This window comes from Notechis scutatus, chromosome 2, assembly GCF_049901735.1.
Source record: "Notechis scutatus isolate UNSWTSFEM ecotype Mainland chromosome 2, rNotScu1.2, whole genome shotgun sequence".
NCBI lineage: Eukaryota > Metazoa > Chordata > Lepidosauria > Squamata > Elapidae > Notechis > Notechis scutatus.
The window spans coordinates 126,103,646-126,122,258 of NC_142010.1; the positions used below are offsets into that span (position 1 = coordinate 126,103,646).

Here is an 18,613-nt window from a genome sequence, read left to right on the forward strand (position 1 = left end):
GCGTAGGATCCTCTCATAAAAAATAAATGATGAATGAGTGATGGATATGCTTTTCTGGATAAAATTGTTAGCCTATCATTTTATGAAAGATTTGTAACAGGGAGGAAAATACAGAAGGAGCCTTCTGGATTACCTAAATTGTATTTTGATCAGAAGAATAATTTGCCAGAGAATTAATTGCCTGAATTAAATATGTTGTTTATTAGATGCATTCATAACAATCTGTCAGGAGGACAGAAAAACAGGAAGGTATAGAAATAAATTCTGTTCACATTTGCAAGAGATAACTGACAAATCATTTCCACACAGGTGGTTTATAGCATTTTCTGGAGTCATCCAATCATTCGTCTGCAAAAAATAACAGCAATGAGAACAGGCTGTATATTACTTTATGAAGGGCTGAGTGATGCTCTGAAGATGCTAGAAGCCAAGGAAGTCACTGATGCAGAAGACCTCTGCAGATTAAACCATGGGTCAGTGCCTTACCCACTGGTTAGAGACCAAACAAAATAAAGTATGGCCTGCCTCAGCTATATTGGAAGCAGCTCCACTGGTCAGCTTCCCTGCCACCTTTAATTATAGTTCAGTTTGACCCATTTAAAGATAGTTTCTGATTCTGCACTGATTTTATTTTCTAGCTCCTGTAACAAATAATGAGACAGTTTATACTGAAATCAGAAAAACTATTAATGGTAAGTAAACAAAGGGGGAAAATTAGATTGAAAAGTTAAGTATCTCTACCTGGTACTTTTACACCTATTTTTGTAAAGAAAGAAGAAAGCAAAAATAATGAATTCATAGATTGCAAACTCATACCAGACATAATGAATATTCTTGGAAATAAGTCTCATGAAATTCTGTGGAATTTAAATTCTGAATATATATCTGCATAGGATTATAGAAGAGAAGCTAAGGCTTATAATTTTCTGAGAGTAAATCCTATTAATGGGATTTACTTCTGAGTAGTTATAAAGTCAGGGATTACTGTGCAGGCAGTTATTAAACTACTCATCAACATCATGTTGACGGTACATCTCAGTTCATCCTTTAAGACATACCTGGTGTTATTCCTGTTCCAATTATTTTGATCTGAATAAATCTCTCTGAAGTTCCTTGTACGCAGTCATTTAAACTTGATGTCATCATAAATTGTGGTTTTAAAACCTTCCTTGCTTGTCATCCAATGGAACGCCTCATTATTGCTTTCTATTCCTAATTTTTCTTCCCTTTTTAAATGATGGTAAATTGTCCCGTGGTGAATTGGCTGTGGCAAGTTGTCCTGTGGTGAGCTGGTTGTGGCGAGTTGGCAGTGGAGAATTGGCCGCAACGAGTTGTCCTATTCTGCTCCAAAGTGCCACAAATCTTGTCTTTTCAGTGTCTTGTGAAGGCTGGGCCACACAACTGATTATGTGCAATAGATAGGTGTCAGCTCTTAACAACCACACAGGTAGATTTTCTCCATAACAATTAAGGAGAGATTGGTCCTTTAAGTCTTCCAGCAATGCACCCATCACCACTGTAAATGAATCTATCCATCCCTTCTGCTGGTTGTCCTCTTTTTCTCTTTCCTTCCAACTTTCCCAGCATTAGATCCTTTTCCAGAGAGTTAAATCTTCTCATAGTGTCCAGATTAAGATAATTTGAGCCTGGTCATTTGTGTCTCAAATGAGAAATCTGGGTTGATTTCTTTGGTGATCTCTTTAATTGTTTTCTTGTAATTACTATTGTTCAGGTACACCACTTATTTTTATCTAGGGATGAATGGCAACCTTTCATTAATTTGCACAGGAAACAGTGCATATCAATTTGTACATCCTTGCCAAATATACAAGTTTTTATCTCCCCAAATATGGGATGGTAATCTCTATCTCAATTTTATAATAATATTTTATTCAGAGTTTTCTTTTTTTTATGCACAGGATTTTTAACCAAATTTAAGTTTAAACTTTTGGGGATGTTATGTCTTACTGAACTTTGTCTTTTATGATTTTGGAAAAACTGATTTGGAAAAAACTGCATATACTAAAAAACCCTCTTCAAATATAGAAATGAAAATATGGAAGGTTTTAAGGAATATGTGGATATCTTGCTGACTAGCTGTTTTCTATATTTGTATTTATGCTTCAGTCCTAAGGGTCTTGGAATAATACTCCAGGGAAGATGTTATCTTCCTAGCTCCTGTAACTCTTATGGGCTACCAATGTTGGTGGGAGAGAGGGGGAATAGATCAGAAAGTAGATATTTGGTGTACTGTGAAAGTAAAGGCCTTTTCAATCTATAAACATATGAACATCCCAACTTGGAGGAAGAGTGGTATCAGCTGGGAGGTAATGTCAATACAATCAGTCCTCAATTTACCACCATAATTGAGCCCAGAATTAAGTTGACCTATCCAGCATGGCATCATGTGACTGCAGGAGGGGGGGTGCATGACCATTTACGACAGACAGGCTGCTCTAAAGGATATAAAGCATTGTAACTTTGAACTGTTGTAAAATGCCTGGTCCTTAAATGAGGAGTGCCTGTAATGTTTCCATTTCTTAAAGTGCTCCAAAAGTGTTTTGTCCAGAAGGCAACTGGGCTTTCTTGTTGAAACTAAAAAAGGCCAGTTGCCTTTTGGGGAAAAACACCTTTGGGAGAACTATGACTCAATAGATATTTCTTAGAATGCAAAATTTGACTTGCCTCAGCTTGGCTTGGTTTAAAGAACTACTGATAGGAGGATTTTTCTTTCTCTTCTGGCCTCCTGCTACATTTCTTTTTTGCATCATCACCTAGGGTGAGGTATAGGTTGCTATATTTTATGCAACAATTCTCTTTTGGGAAAATGTATACTAAAACAAATTTCACTACTTCATCAACCTAAATGAGTTTGTGAAGGGCAGGTCTTGCTTCAAATCTTTTAAAATCAGTATTTCATTTGTTATAAAGGAAGAAAATTTGTTTAATCAATGTCATTTGATTAAAATGTGATCTGGATTTGATTGGTGAGAAGCACCCCTTCTCTCTTGCACATATCCGGCTGCAACTTCAGTTATTTTTGGAAATGTAGTAAGACTGTATTGTTCTAATTACATCTGTTTTTCCTGTGGGATACACAGGAAAAGTGTTTCAAATAGATAAGCAGGACATCACACAACATTAAAAGCAGTTTGGAAGTTTATTATGTTACTAATTGAATCATAACTATGTTGACTTTAATTATGGAGATAGTTCATAACGGTATTTATATAAAAACACACATTCCGCCCATACAGGAGAATCAACAAAACAAAGAGGTGGGGAAATATCTTGGCCTATGAACTCCATTTAAAAGCTCTGCTAGCTCCTGAGATTCTAAAAAACAGAGACTCTGAGTTCTAGTCCTTCCTTAAGCATGAAAGTTGGATAGGTAACTTTGGGCCAGTCACTCTCTCCAGGGATGTTCACTGCCTTGAGTTATTTGTAAAAATAATAAGCGTGGCCTTCTGGACTAACAAAACTTCTGAACTAACAATTCCCAGAGAATTCACAATTCTCAAGCAGCATACTCATTGCCAATGCCAACAGACATCTGGAAGCCTTCCACCCCCATTTCACTCATAATTGGAAAAGGTACTTATGTTATTTTCCTTTTTGCTTTTGCCCATTTGACATCTACAGGCCAAATAAATAGGGCTCACCAAATTTCCTATGTTGTGCACTTCACTCTATTTATGGAACCTTTTTTTCTCTCTGCAGTATGATAGAGATGAATCTGTTGTGCATGTGCTCTTTTGTTGTGCCTTGAATATTGCCCACTTGTATGTGAACATTTGATATCATGGAAGGATGTAATTGACTGTGAATGTTAGTTTGTTCTATTAAGCATTATTCAAGTGAGATCTATCTTTCTCTCTCTCTTGACTTGCTGTTTGAAAAGACTTACTTTATTTCCTGTTCTATTCTACTTAGTTGATGGTTATACTTTAAAGCTGCATACTACCTTGAACATATTCCTGTATTTAAAAAATCAGGGTACTCGTTATTTTATAAACTTGATGGGCTCTTCATATTATAATGAAGAAAAGCACTACTGCGGTGTCTCTCCCAGTTCTTTTTAAATATGCACATCTAAGATAAGGATTATACTGTTTATGTCTTGCTATTTAATAGCCACAAAACCTCCTGGGTGTTGATTCGGTAATTGAGTGACAGTATCTAGAAGCCAATAGGAGAAAAAAAAATCAGCAAATCAATGATACCAATTGATAAGAATTTCAAGGAAAAAAATCAGAACGAAACCTATGGTTTGAACTACAATTCTTTTCCCTAGAATTTTAGACCTGGAGATGGCCACACGGATCTGCAGTGTTCAATGTTTAGGAAACCCAACGAAACCCTCCTTGAGTGGTGGGTATGCACTAAGTTCTAAAAAGCCTCTAGAGCAGGGGTATCAAACTCAAGGCCTGGGGGCTGGATTGGCCCATGGGGTGCTTAGATTTGGCCTGTGGGGCCATCCTGGAAACAGCAAAGGACCAGCCCACAGTGCCTCTGCCTGCAAAAATGGAGCTCACAAGGATTGCACACAGCCCTCCCAAGCTCTGTTTTTGCTGGCAGAGGGTTGCAGGAGGCTGTCCTCACCGAAAACGGAGCTCAGGAGCCCATTTTCGCTGGCAGAATGCTCAGGCCACCACAGGTGCCCCCCTCGACACGAGTGATCTCATGCTGGCCACGCCCAGCCTGGCTGCACCCACCGCGGCATCCCAAGGTCAAAGATAACCTGGTGCAGCCCTCAATGAAATTGAGTTTGACACCTCGTCTCTAGAGGTGAAAAATCTTTTATAGGTGGACTGTTCCCTTTGTTGAACAGAAAGTTTCTCCCAATATTTAAATAAAATTTAGTTTGCTGCAACTTATACCTTTTCTTTCTGGCCCTTAGTTACATTGGCCATGGAAAATAGTTCAATGCCATGAATATGGCTACTATATCTCCTAAGTCTTTTCTTCACACTGTCATCCCAAGGTCCTTCTGTCTGCCTAGGGCTTGTCCTCTATCATCCATATTACTGCCCTCTGAATCCACTCCAACCTGTCAGTATCTTTTTGGAAATGTGCCAAAAAAATCACACAGACTACTCTGGACATGGTCTCAACAGCACCAGATTGAAGGGAACAATTATATACCTGTTTCTGATAGCATAATTCATTATGTCTCCTATTCTGGAACATTTCTGCTGTAACCAACACAACCTTGGTTATTGCCTAAAATATTTTCACAAAATTATATCTTTATTCGGCTTATATTTTGTTTCCTACTGATCTCTTTCCCCTCCATTTTGGCTATCTCACACAACCAACCATCTACATGTAAAACCATGTCTTCCACTTTAAAAACGCACTTTGTAAACTGGTAAAGTATATTTTGGTGCAGTGATATTAGGTTTATTATCTTTTTTAAAAAAATTGCTATAACTCTGGCCCACCCCAAGTTGTTCTAATCAACAACTTTGTGCTATACGCTGGAAAAATGACTCAGTTTTTAGGCGGCACGTTTTGTGTCGAGACAGGAAGAGGTCAGTTTAACATTCTGTCACCCACAACATTCTGTGGAAAAACAAATATTCTCAGCAACACCAAGCATGAGAAAACCTTGTTGCATTTTCAGAGCTCTAGAAACCTGTCGTGCCAATTTCCTGCTTCCAAATTCCAGACCTTCAAAAGGATGCTCTTATATGAATTAAGATTCCTCCTAGCAAATACCAGCCTGATTTGGAATCCCATGAAAGTGCTAAACATCATTTAAAAAAATACTAGGATTGGATATTTTGTCCAGATCTGGAAGAGTAGATGGATATAGCATCATAGAATTCATAAACTTCATGTGTACTTTGCTCATTTCTTTATATATGTTTGGATTTACATTTGTGCAAGAACCTTTATGGTGCTTGTATGCTGATCCAATCTTTAAATCTGGAATGCATTTGCCAAACGGCTATTCTACAGCACCTTTGTTAAAAGTGCAGGTGTAAATTATATTCCTTTCTTTGGAACTCCTACATTGTTTCCTTATGGAATAAATATTTGGAAACATAATACATATAACCTTCAACTTATGATCATAATTGAGTCCAAAATTTCTATTGCTAAGCAAGACAGCTGATAAAGGAAATTTTCCCCATTTTACAACCTTTCTTGTCACATTTGTTAACTAATAACTACAGTTGTTAAGTTAGTAACATGGTTGTTAAGTGAATCTGGCTTCCCCGTTGGCTTTGCTTGTCAGAATGTCACAAAAAGTTATCACATGACCCTGGGACATTGCAACCATCATAAGTACATGCCAGTTGCCAAGCATCCGAATTTCAATCACATGACCGTGGGGAAGTTTCATAGGTCGTAAGTGTGAAAAACAGTCATAGGTCACTTTTTTCAGTGCCCTTATAATTTCAAAAGGTCACTAAATGAACTGTTGTAAATTGAGGACTACTTGTATGTACAATCAAGACAGACTGGTAGAGAAGATACAAGCATCTCTAGAATCAAGACAGCACTGATATCTGAAGCATTTATCGTTATGCTGTAATAGTCATAATGTGAAAAGTGGTCATCAGTCACCTTTTTCAGCACTGCTATAATTTCAAATAGTCACTAAACAAATAGTTGTAAGTCAAGGATTACAACTGTAAGCAGGCAGTGTTCAAATTTTTCATGAACACCAAGTGAGCACCTGAATGAAGGATCAGCATTACATTCTAAGGACCTAATGCAGTAGTAAGGAAGATTACCAGCTAATGGGGTATGTGAATAACAGGAAATGCAGCCCCATCACATCTGGGGAGTACTAGATTGAGGAAAGCTAATTTAAAGTGATCTAAAGCCATATTGGGAAATGAAATAATCTAGCTGTTTTAATATTAACAGATTATGCAGCAGAGAAACAATTAGGTTAGACTTCATCATAAAATATTGCTGACCACTCACCATAGGGTGAGTAAAACATGGGATATCCGTTGTTGTTTTTTTCAATTTTCCATCTCCCATAAAATTAGCGAACAACCTTTCATTTGGAGCTCTGGAAATATACAAAATTTATAATTTCCTCCTTCCTGGCAAGACAATAGTTAGCACCCTACAAAAGTCTTGGGTAATTTATTTCAGATACATTATTTCAAGTGACTCTTTGATCTTAACTGGTTGAAGGGGATTATTGTTCTGGAGTTTATCTTCTTTACAAAATTCACAATTGCTTTCCATATCTTATGTCTGCCTTGTTAGTGAAGACCATGCTGGCTGGGGGTTATGGAAGGTGAAGTCAAACTCATCAAATTGGAGAAGGTTGAACAAAAGGTTGAGCCACGTCCTCTGTCTGTTTTTTTCTTGCCATGTATATATCTGTGCAAGAAACCTCTATTTTTCTGAATAAATTGGAGAAGAGCCTGGGATTGACATGAAATAGGGGGTTTCCAACTTTAGAAGGTGCTGCAAGGGCGTGGGAGGAGGAAAACATTTGCTTGCTTAATTTTTAGGCTTATATCCCACCTTTTCTCCAAAGCTTAAGGCTCCATGGAAAGCCACAGAGAAGATCTGGGAGAAATTAGGTGATGATAGTTACCATATAGTATGTTATAAGGGAAAGGAAGAAAGCATTACAGGTAGTCCTCAACTTATGATCACGGACCATGGGAATGCTGCAACTGTCATAAGTGTGAAAAATGGTCCTAAGCCACTTTTTTCAGTGCCATTGTAACTTCTAACAGTCTTTAAATCAATGGTTATAAATCAAGGAGTATTTGTAGAAAGAAACTTAGATGCGTTCTGCCTTGATTCTCTGCAGATAATGAAAAATGCAATCAGGTTTTCATGATGTTATTATAGACTAATTCAATAGAGTTACAGATTTCTTGTGAAGGATGTTTGCTTAGTCTACTCAAAGGGATGACACATGCATAACATTTCATTTTTTTCTCTTTTCCCACAAGTACTATTTTCTGTGATCTATTGGGCTGACAAAAAGTGACTAATCAAAAGCCATTCCCTGAGTTTCCATGGCCATCAACAAACTTATTTGGAGCAGCAGGAGTTTTGTGAGAGAGTTACATAGAGGGTATCAAGAATAGCGTTGAAGGACCAAAGGAAGGGCCATATAAAGGCAACAGTCAGATAAGAGGGGCTTGAGCCCTTGTCAAGAAAATATCTGGAGAACAACATCTCATCTCAGATAGGGCTCTCTCTAGTTCCCACAAGGTGAGGGAAGGGGGTGCACATTAACTCTTGCAAGACTCTGTTGCCATAGCTGTTACAGTACTATTATTCCGTTTTTCTAAGAATCCTGTGAACTATAGTCGGATGAGTGTAGTGGAATGTAGTCTGGATTCCCAGGAGGGAGGGGCTGCATTCCAGAGGGAAAGAAGGCAGGGATGCATGGGAGGTTTGGTTGGGAGGAAGAGAGTTTAAACAGGTCTTCCCTAACGATTTCCAATTGTGGTCACATAGCTGTTTTCTGGCAAGATCTCGGTCCATAGGTGAGGAACAATAAAGGAATCTACTCAGAAATAACTCCATGTGTCAACAAATTTTAGCCATTCTATGTGATGATGTCACAGAGAACTAGGAAAATTTCCAGTGAGTCAGTTTTGTGTAAATAATGGACATAAGCCTTGTGGGAGGAACAGGACTGTATGATTAACATTTTTAGTTTTAGAGATAAAGACAGACTCTCTGGTTGGATGTTGCTTGCTTTTCTCAGAATGTTTTTCTACATTATTCCACATTACTAAATGTACTTCTCTGGTCCCCTGGGGACTTATATCATCATAAGCATCGCACCTAGTTCATGCATCAGATCTGTCATGTGCTTCTTTTGACAAATTATATTAATTACCGTTTCCCAAGTATGGCCATTAGTATTAGTGCTACAGGGAGGTAGTTGGAATAACTGTTGCTTAGGGGTTGTCCTTGAAACATTCACCAGTTAGGGGACCATTTTCTTTTTTGTTTGCTCTGCAGATAATATGAACTGGGCATGTTTATGAATTACTGTAATACATTTTGCTTTTTTTAGCCTCATGCATAATGATTTGAAAGTAAATCCTACTTTGTTTGATGGGTAAATTGCTCAGGTTTATGTAGGAGTTCGGGAAAAGGAATATAAACAGTCATCAAATCAGAATGCTTTGGTCAATTTTTTTCTTGATTTCTGAAATTGATATAAAGAGTGGATTCATCAAAAATGTTCTAGCTCTCATTGGTATGCTACCAATAAATGACTGCTATGCTACTGTCAGAAACAATTAGATCTTACTGAATATGTTACCTAGTTTGGGTAATAAAATGTCTGAAAGAAAACAAGCAAGCTCAAAAAGCACCAAGAATCCTCAGACTTTACTTTTCCTTATCTGAAAAATGAAAGTTAGGATTATTTAAGCCTCATCTTGAAATGCGAGATAAATGTAAATAATTAACGATTTAAAGGAAAATCTTAGAGTGCTTGAGTGTACATTTGTCTACTAAAGTGATAATTTTAGGAGTGGTGATTTTTAATCTATATCTTATGATTTTCAGATGCCGGGGAGAACAGACATTCTGTAAGTATATTTTTCATTTGACTAGTACCCATTGGGAGAAGTGTTTAATATTTCAGTTGCCAAAGCAGAAGCCAAGTTGTCTGGAATTGATTCATAAATATGTGTTAAGCCTATTGCACTTCATTAAGTGTATTCTGCATCTGTGGGCTGTATATTATAAATAGACAGAAGGGAGATGTGATAGTTTTAATCAGCGATGGGATTCAAAAAAAATTACTACCGTTTCTGTGGGTGTGGCTTGGTGGGCGTGGCAGGGGAAGGATACTGTAAAATATCCATTCCCTCCCCACTCCTGGGGGAAGGTTACTGCAAAATCTCCATTCCCTCCCCTCCCCACTAACCTGCTTTCCAGCTCCGTTCTCCTGTGCAGGGCAACAAAAGAAGACCCAGCCGATCAGCCGGGACCCAGAAGGCAGAGAATAGGTGGGGGCAGGGTCAGTCAGAGGTGGTATTCCGAACTACTCAAAATTTCTGCTACTGGTTCTCCAGAACTGGTTAGAACCTGCTGAATACCCACCTCTAGTTTTAATGCTTGAAACAGTTTCAAGGGTTACATTGTCCTGGATTAGGAGCATGCAAATTGACTAATACCAGCTTGTATGTATACTGTATACTGTATTGTACTGTGAATTAGGACAGTGTGTGATAAACGAAATATATAGTATACTTACAAGCTGGGTATTAGTCAACTTGTATGTACATTGCCAATCCTGGTTATCCTGAAGATGTTTCTGCTGTTTTTGGCTGTCTAATGCCAAATTACTGCTATTTCTTTGTCTGTGGTGCTGGAGACAAGCATCTCAGAGAAAAAAAAAACACTCTAAAAAGGTTGATAAACCTGTTAAAAGAAGCATGCAATTAATAATAGCAAAAAATAAGGCTAACTAAATGCACATACAAAAAAAAAAGCTGTTGAGACTCTAGAAAGGGTGATGAATGGTTGCAGGAACTCAGTATGTCTAGTCTAATGAAGAAAAGGACGAGGGGTGACATGATAGCAGTATTCTAATATTTAAGGGGCTGTCACAAAAAGGAGGGAGTCAACCTATTTCGGGGCCCCCCCCCCCGGTCCGCGGGCCCTGCCCCGGCCGTGGGCCCCCGGGGTGGGGCGGTTGGGCCCCCCCCCCCCCCTGGTGGGGGGGGGGGCGGTCGCCCCCCCCCGGGCCCCCCCCCCCCCCCCCCCCCCCCCCCCCCCCCCCCCCGCTCTAAAGCACCAGAAGGCAGAAGAAGAAGAAGAAGCAAGGATGGGAAGTTATCAAGGCAAGATCCAATAAAGAACTAAGGAGGAATTTCCTGAGAGTGAGAACAATGAATCAGTGGAATGGCTTCCATTCAGAAGTTGTGGGTCACTGGAGGTTCTTAAGAAAAGATTGGACAGCTATTTGTCCAGAATGGCATAGGATCTCCTGACTGAGCCAAGGGTTGGACTAGAAGACCTCCAAGGTCCCTTCCAACTCTGTTATTCTGTATTCTATTCTTATGTTGCATGTTTACAGAGCAGTAGGTGGTTGGACTTCCTAGTGTAGATGGCACTGAATAGGAAAGAAAAGCGCATCGTGGAATCTACAGTCACTACCCTGAAACTGCCTAGTATTATGTTTTATTGGAGGAGCAACACTGCATGGCCTCAGAGTGGATATGCTGTAATGATAGGCTGTGGGTTAAGTGCGATTAATGCTAATACATTTTCCAATTCAAGGACAGGGAGGAAAGCACAAAGATGTGGCCATGAGAAAACACCCTGAGGGATCAGGAACCAGCTTCCACTGGAAAATAAGATGATTTTAATTTATCCTCTTACCCTTGAGCTCTTCGTGTCCCTTTCTGAACTATCCTAGAGAATCTTTCAATGCTCCAGAGCGATTTTTCAGGGGAACAGGGGAATTTGCAAACATTATCCCTCTCCTCCTTCAGCATCCTGTAATCTCTGAACTCAAGCCAACATATATTTAGGTCGAATATTGAGAACACTTCCTAAGCACAAATTCAATCATGCAATCAACTGCTCTGGAGTCTCCTTTCCTGGTAGCTTTCAAGGATAATCTAAACTAGAGCCTGCCCTTTAATTCTAAAGCTTTTTGCCACAGGATCCTTTCTTCAAAATTCAAGATTCAGCTGATCATCTGAACAAACTTTGTTCATCATACAGTAACCTTGTTGAGAATGGTCATATAACTCCTGTGGCCTGTTAAACTCTGTTGAGGTATTTCCAACAAGGGAACAAGGCAGGTATTGGTGTGAGATGAGTGCTGTGCAGATCCCACAATTACTGTAACTGGAGGATTGCAGTTGTAAGCAATTTCACTATATCCCTGTATTTAGTTGTTGTTTCTGTGCAGTGAGTTCATGTTAGAAATCTTGCTGTTTGGGGCTTGTTTAAGATGCCTTTTCAGCTTGCGTCACCTTCCAATTTGATGTGAACCTGTTATAACAGTTTGCTGGCATGAGTAGAAAGAAGAGGCAGAGTACAGAATTCTGATGAGTCATTGTGAGTTTGAAAGAACTTTGCCACCATAGTGTGTACAGAGACATTGAGAAAAAGATACGTTTCTTTCTCTCTCTCTTTTTTTTTTTAAGATCAGGAAGATATCTGTGAGTTTAGACCCAGACCTGAGAAGGCAGAATAAGACTTATAATTATTGACTAGCAAGCAAGTTCTGATTGGTTGACATTCATCTGTCAGCCAATCAGTTCTCTAGAGATATTTCGTACTGTCCTGAGAGGGCAAGCCTCATTGGCTAGTATTTTTCCTTGACTTGCAAATATGAAACATGCCTTTGCTCATGAAAAGCAAGAAAGCGGTTTAAACATTGTAGGTTTTGTGTACACCTGATGAAGTGGATTATAATTAATAAGAATTTATACCATTGTTAGTTTAATTCTTTAAGATGTTAGCAGCAACAAACTAACATCACTATCCATCTGGTATTTATGATGGATAGTAAAAATGTAATACAATTGCTTCACTGCATCTTTACCAATTCCCAGCAAGGCTTGTGTTTGTTTGACAAAAAATGCAAAATGAAATTAATTGTGTAGTTAAAAGAGGCTACAAACAAATGTTGCAATTTATATAAGTTGAACTAACCTGTTTAGAAGATGCTCTGATAGGAACTGAAATCAGCATAGCTGATCAATAGCCATCCGTATAATTTAATATATTCCCTGTTAAACTTCCATTATTTCTGTTATTTGAAATCAAACTAAACTAGGAGAATTTCAAAGTATAATGAAACTTGAAGCAAATGTGAACTATGTAGATATTTGGAGTTCTTTTAAGAGATGTCATCCTACTTTCCAGTGGACATAAAATAAAAGCTCATAGAACTACTGTTTGTCACTATCCACTTCAGATTCCTGGATGACTGAATTTCTCCGTGAGGCATACTACTCATGATCTATAAGCTATCCCAAGTTAGTTTCGAAAGTTTCAAGGGCAAATTTTGAGTTACTCAGAAAGGAACTGGGTGTGGGTTTCCTTCCTGGAATCAGAACTGGCAATCTTTCTGTACTGTTTAATATTACTACCATTTTCTGAAAACATATTAAAAGGAAATATCTTAACAATAAGGGAGCTACTTCATGAAACACTAATTTAATATTGTTTGGTTTGCCTCAGAAATACAACTTCATTTTGTAGACTATGCTCCTTCAATCTTTTACCTCCTTGTGTAGATGCATTTGTTTATTTTATTGAGATCTTAGTATGATATAAAATGTGTTTTAAGTGAAAAAATGAGAAAGATGTAAACTGACTTTATACTGTCCATTTCAAAGAAAATGTTAAAAATAGTAATGTGAGATGCTTAGGAAATATTCAAACACCCAAAATTGAAATTCTAGAATAGGCATTGGATATTTGTCTTAGAAATGCATATTTGTATACTCTTAATGACGCAACTCATAATGCTGTTGGAATGTACCAGCTTCTTTCTCTATTACAAAGTAACAATCCCTAAAAAGGCAAATGTTGTTACTTCCAGGTAATGATGGGATCTGCCCTTTGGAACAATATTCTCCCCATAATTAGACTGGCCCCAATCATCCAGTTTTTCAGAAAGTTTAAATTTTTTTAATACATTCCTAGACAAGGGGTTAGGTGGCTAATTGGTGCCCTTGAAAACTTGTTGTTTTATTGTTGGCTGGGTTTTGCCCTCAATTGCCATTATGGTCTTTATATACTGTTGTTTACTACGGTAGTGTCAGGGTTCCGACTGATGCCCTAATTAATCAGGTAGTTCTTATTTGATATTGTATTTTTATGTGGTGTTGTTAACCACCTTAAGTTGCCGCAGCAAGGCGGGTGGCCATATAAATCAAAGGTATATAATAAAAATGCATTTCTTTACCTTATACTTGAATTTACACTCAGTGGTGGGATTCCAATTTTTTTACAACTGGTTCTGAGGGCGTGGCTTTGTGAGTGTGGCAGGGGAAGGATACTGTCTAGTCAGAGGTGGTATTTGCTGGTTTTCTGAACTACTCAAAATTTCCACTACTGCTTCTCCAGAACTGGTCAGAACCTGCTGAATACCACCTCTACTTACACTATGAGTAAAGCTGGGAAATTTTATAATATAAAACAAATATCTAAGAGGATGGGACATGGTAATGATTTCTAAAAACTTGCATGACATGGAGAAAATCTAGAGCCAAGTTTTTCTTTCTGTCAAACCCTCGATCAACTTATGAAGCCAACTTGTAGAACATGAGGTCATATTATACAAAAAAGCTAAACTTCATATTCCAAGAACCTACGTTATGCTAGATGCAATAATAGTTCGATATCCGTGCTTCACTACGAAACTATGTGGTCAGGCTTAGTTTTTGGGGAGGAAAGTAGGGGGGGCGGAATTCTGCCTCTGCCTACCAGCATCCGTCGGTTTTCATCTGGCTAGCGTCCTGTCAGTCTGTGAGAGAGATGAGGGCTGTTTGGAAACTGAAACAGTATTTGTTGTGTGAGCAAGAAGGAGACAGCAATGAGCCTGGGCATGGCTTAGCTCAACTGTTCTGTACTAAAGTTACTTGGTGCTGTGAAACTAAAACTGAAACTCCACTCCTCTGCTTGTGTTTTGCATTTGGAACAGATTTCTTTTCAGGTAGGGAGGGGGAGTAGAACTCCTTAGCATCAGAGCGTGTTAATAATAATATATGAAATACTAATGCTCTGATGGTCATTTCGAAAAATCCTTTCTTAGTGAGCACCTAGAAGCCAAGAGGGAAATAAGTGCCATATTTCAAGTTTGTAGGCGTTACAGTTCTGGAGATTTTGTGATGATGTGTGAGTGATATTTCCTATGTATGTATGTATGTATGTATGTATGTATGTATATGTATATGTATATGTATATGTATATGTATATGTATGTGTGTATGTGTGTATATATATATATATATATGTATGTATGTATATATATATATATATATATATATATATATATATATATATATATATATATATATATATATATATATATATATATATATATTTTTCTGAGGTTCTCGGTATTTGTATGTGGATCTTTGGTTATTTCGGAGAAAACCTGAATAACCATAATATATATATATATATATATATATATATATATATATATATATATGTATGTATGTATGTATATGTATATGTATATGTATATGTATATGATGTATATGTATATGTATATGTATACGTACCGTATATGTATATATGTATGGTATTCACTTTGTTTGGGTATTTTCCCACGTCATTATAGTTGTGCTTTTAAAGTTGTAGCAACATTTCGGCAGAATCTCATCTGCCATCATCAGGCTTCTGTATAGTGTTCGTCTGTGAGTCAGACTTTCACAGCTGTTTCTGTTTTAAATTTGGGGCTAGCCTACTGCTGTGCCAGAATGGTTTCTTCATCCTGATGATGGCAGATGAGATTCTGCCGAAACGTTGCTACAACTTTAAAAGCACAACTATAATGATGTGGGAAAATACCCAAACAAAGCTGAATACCATACATATATATATATATATATATATATATATATATATATATATAGTTAAGACATTGTATGACGTGCTAGAGCAGGGAATTCTGGGAGCTGAAGTCCACAAGTCTTAAAAGTTGCCAAGTTTGAAGACCCCTGTGCTATAGGATAAGGCTATCAGTGGTTGCTGATAATGCTGAATACACACCTCACAGAATGGAGATTTCCATTCAAAGAAATACTGCTTTTATTGTGTGTGCTATGTTTCATTAGTTCTTATAACATTATACTCTCATTGCTTGCAGAGAATAGAACCTTCTCCTGATGGGACTTAGGAAAAGGTGGCAGAGGAAATCCGTGAAAACAAGATGGAGGATGTCCTACCTGTTCCAGTTATTCTGCAGCATTTAGGTGCTTTCAGAAGTCGCACTTTGCTTGAGCGGTTGGTAACCCCTGTGGGGTGAACCGAGCATCTACAGTATACAGTACTTTTGCTGTTTGCCATTGCCATCCCATAACCTAGTGAGGCACACTTTCCAAATGATTGTTCCATATTTTCTTTAATGCCATTCTTAAATGGAAGCACATTTTTTACAAGAAGTATTTGCCATCTTAGTTGGTTGTTTTTAATCTTTCAAGCCAGAAAATAAACCTACCAGATACATTATGTGGTAGTAACTTCCCTGTCCATGCAAGCTGTCTGGCAATGAATTTGCAGGCACAGTTGATACTGCTGGTATCAACATTTCAAAGCAGTGGCTTCCAGATTGAAATGTGGTCTACACAAATCTTTCACATGGAAAAGCAAAATGTTGTGTAACATTTCATGTCACTTTTGCACCATCAATGAAATGTGTCGGTTCTCCTTGGCCAGATAAGTGGTAAGAAATGTTTATTCATGTGCCTGTCTTCTGTCACAACTATCCGTTTGCAATGGATCATAAAAATGCCCTTAAAGGAGCTGCCATTTGTAATGTGCAATTAGATAGAGCTATTACTTGCTCTAACGAATAGCTTTTCTATTACATCTGACTCCTCAGAGCTGGACAGTTCCCATAAGAACCAAATGCCATTCTGACAATAGCTTTTAAATAAGTACATCTGTGCTAAGAGTTTGATTTTTCCCCCCAAGAGTTTAATAAATTGTGGTGCAGCCTTGAATTTTAATTGCTGCTTGTCAAATGATCTCAAATAATTTCTTTGAACTCTAAAATCCTCATGACTGGTGAGCTGCTTGGTTATGTCTACAAAACCAAGGCCTGACAACAATAATAGTAATGTTAAATGTACAAATCACTCTAAGGCATGATTTACTGATTCATGGTTTCCTAAGTCACAACGATTTGTTTCCCACAATATGCTAAGCCATATGATGAAGTATTCAATAAGCCAAGGTTAAGTGATACGTGCTATATATAATATTGACACAGTGCACAGATATGATATTACATTAAACAAATATGGGGACAAAACAGTAACAGGAGCCCGTTTCCTGTCTGTTTCCCCAAAGCACATTCAACATAATCAGTGTTCATAGAATCTTGATGCAGTGACTATGTGTATGTGCTGTTATTTCAAAAGTTACATGAAAATAAATGGAGGAATAGCTAGTTGGCATGACCCCATGCTATCTCTGGTGTCCATTCAATCTATTCCAAGGTAGCCTTTGCATAAACCAGAGGCTCTAGGACAATGGCAGCATTCTTGATTCTCTGCCACATTGGCTGGGGCTGTGGGAATGACTGATTATCCTGAACCACAAGTTTTCCAACATTGTCTTACTTTCTTGAAACAATCCTTGGACCATATTTGCCTATAAGCTGCTGTTTTTGCCATTGCTTCTTCTGAGGATCAAATCTCTGGAGAGCAGACACTTGATGACAATTTGCCGTTGGAATAAATTATCCACATTCAAGTCTGGGTGAAGTTTTGTCATTCAAGTTTACCTCAGTGTTAACTGATGGGAAGAATGAAATTTCAAGGGAATTTGTAATATATATTCCATGTGGCTTTCATTTGAGTGCTTTGTATTGAGTTAAAGACAGGAAAGAATTCAGCATAATTTACTGTGCCAGTACAAACGCAGGATGAGCCATATTGAAAGAAGGCAGTGAACAAATCCTCAAAGATAATTCTTGAAGAAAGTAGGCTTTGCTTAAAAATCAAGATAAATGCCTCAGTGATAAAAGCAGTTCAAAACTAAATCAATTATGGAGACAGAAAGCAGCTTCTCCTCAATTGGAGGTTTTCAAACATATGCTGGCCCAATACTTAAGGATGCTGTAGCTCTGGATCTCCTGAACTCAGCAGAAGGTTGGACCTCATGGTCAACAAGAGCTTTCCAGTTCTGTTTTTATGATATCTCTGATCAATTAATATTTTATTAGTGTTTAGGAATAAGCACATACACACAATCCAATATAACAAAGAAAAAAACATTACTATTGGTAAAACATGAATAAATTCTAATGTACCATAAAGTCAAGTGTTAATCTTTTTTTTCTGTTAAGTGGTCTATAAACAAACATTGTGATTATTCTTGTGGTCTCTGTAGATTTGTAACATCATTTCTAACGTGAAGAATAATGTTCATGTTGCAAGAAACTTTATTGTGACTCAGAAAGAGTGAGTCTATTTAGGTCCTCGTAAGCAAAATATTAAAATGCTGTACCCCAGCTTTTAAGCACAACATGAAATCATGCTGCAGAATCTTTGCAACATCCCTCTTGATGTGCATACAAAATCCAGACCATGCTTTCCTATTCAGATGTTATTCTATATAATTTGATGTGGTATTTTATTAAAGAAATAATTTGAATGTCATTTGTGAAGAATCATTTTTCTTCCTGCTCATTATATGGGTGTGAGCTTGGATATACTAAAATGGAGGTGGGAGTGGGTTTTATAGACACCCTGCAGGTCTTATCTGATTATTATATTATCGAGTTATTATTATCTGGTTAGGAGAGTGGTGACTGAAACATATGAAGAAGGGTTGCAGGATATGTCTCGTCTAATGAAGAGAAGAACTACATGACACCGTTAGTAGTCTTTCCATACCTAAGGGGCTGCTACAAAGAGTGGGTCAACTTATTCTCCAAAGCACCTGAAGG

The 18,613-nt window shown here is 37.8% G+C and overlaps 1 protein-coding gene across 1 annotated transcript in view; it reads left to right on the plus strand.

The window, feature by feature from the left end:
• The window catches only part of PECAM1 (platelet and endothelial cell adhesion molecule 1), a 63,333-nt gene extending 45,015 nt beyond the window's left edge, over positions 1-18,318 (plus strand). Inside the window, exons 14-16 of the mRNA XM_087956110.1 lie at positions 639-692; positions 9,523-9,545; positions 15,806-18,318. Of these exons, the coding sequence (XP_087812236.1) occupies positions 639-692; positions 9,523-9,545; positions 15,806-15,835 (107 nt within the window). The 3' untranslated portion in view covers positions 15,836-18,318. The remainder of the gene's footprint in view (positions 1-638; positions 693-9,522; positions 9,546-15,805) is intronic.
• The last annotated feature ends 295 nt before the right edge of the window (positions 18,319-18,613 follow it).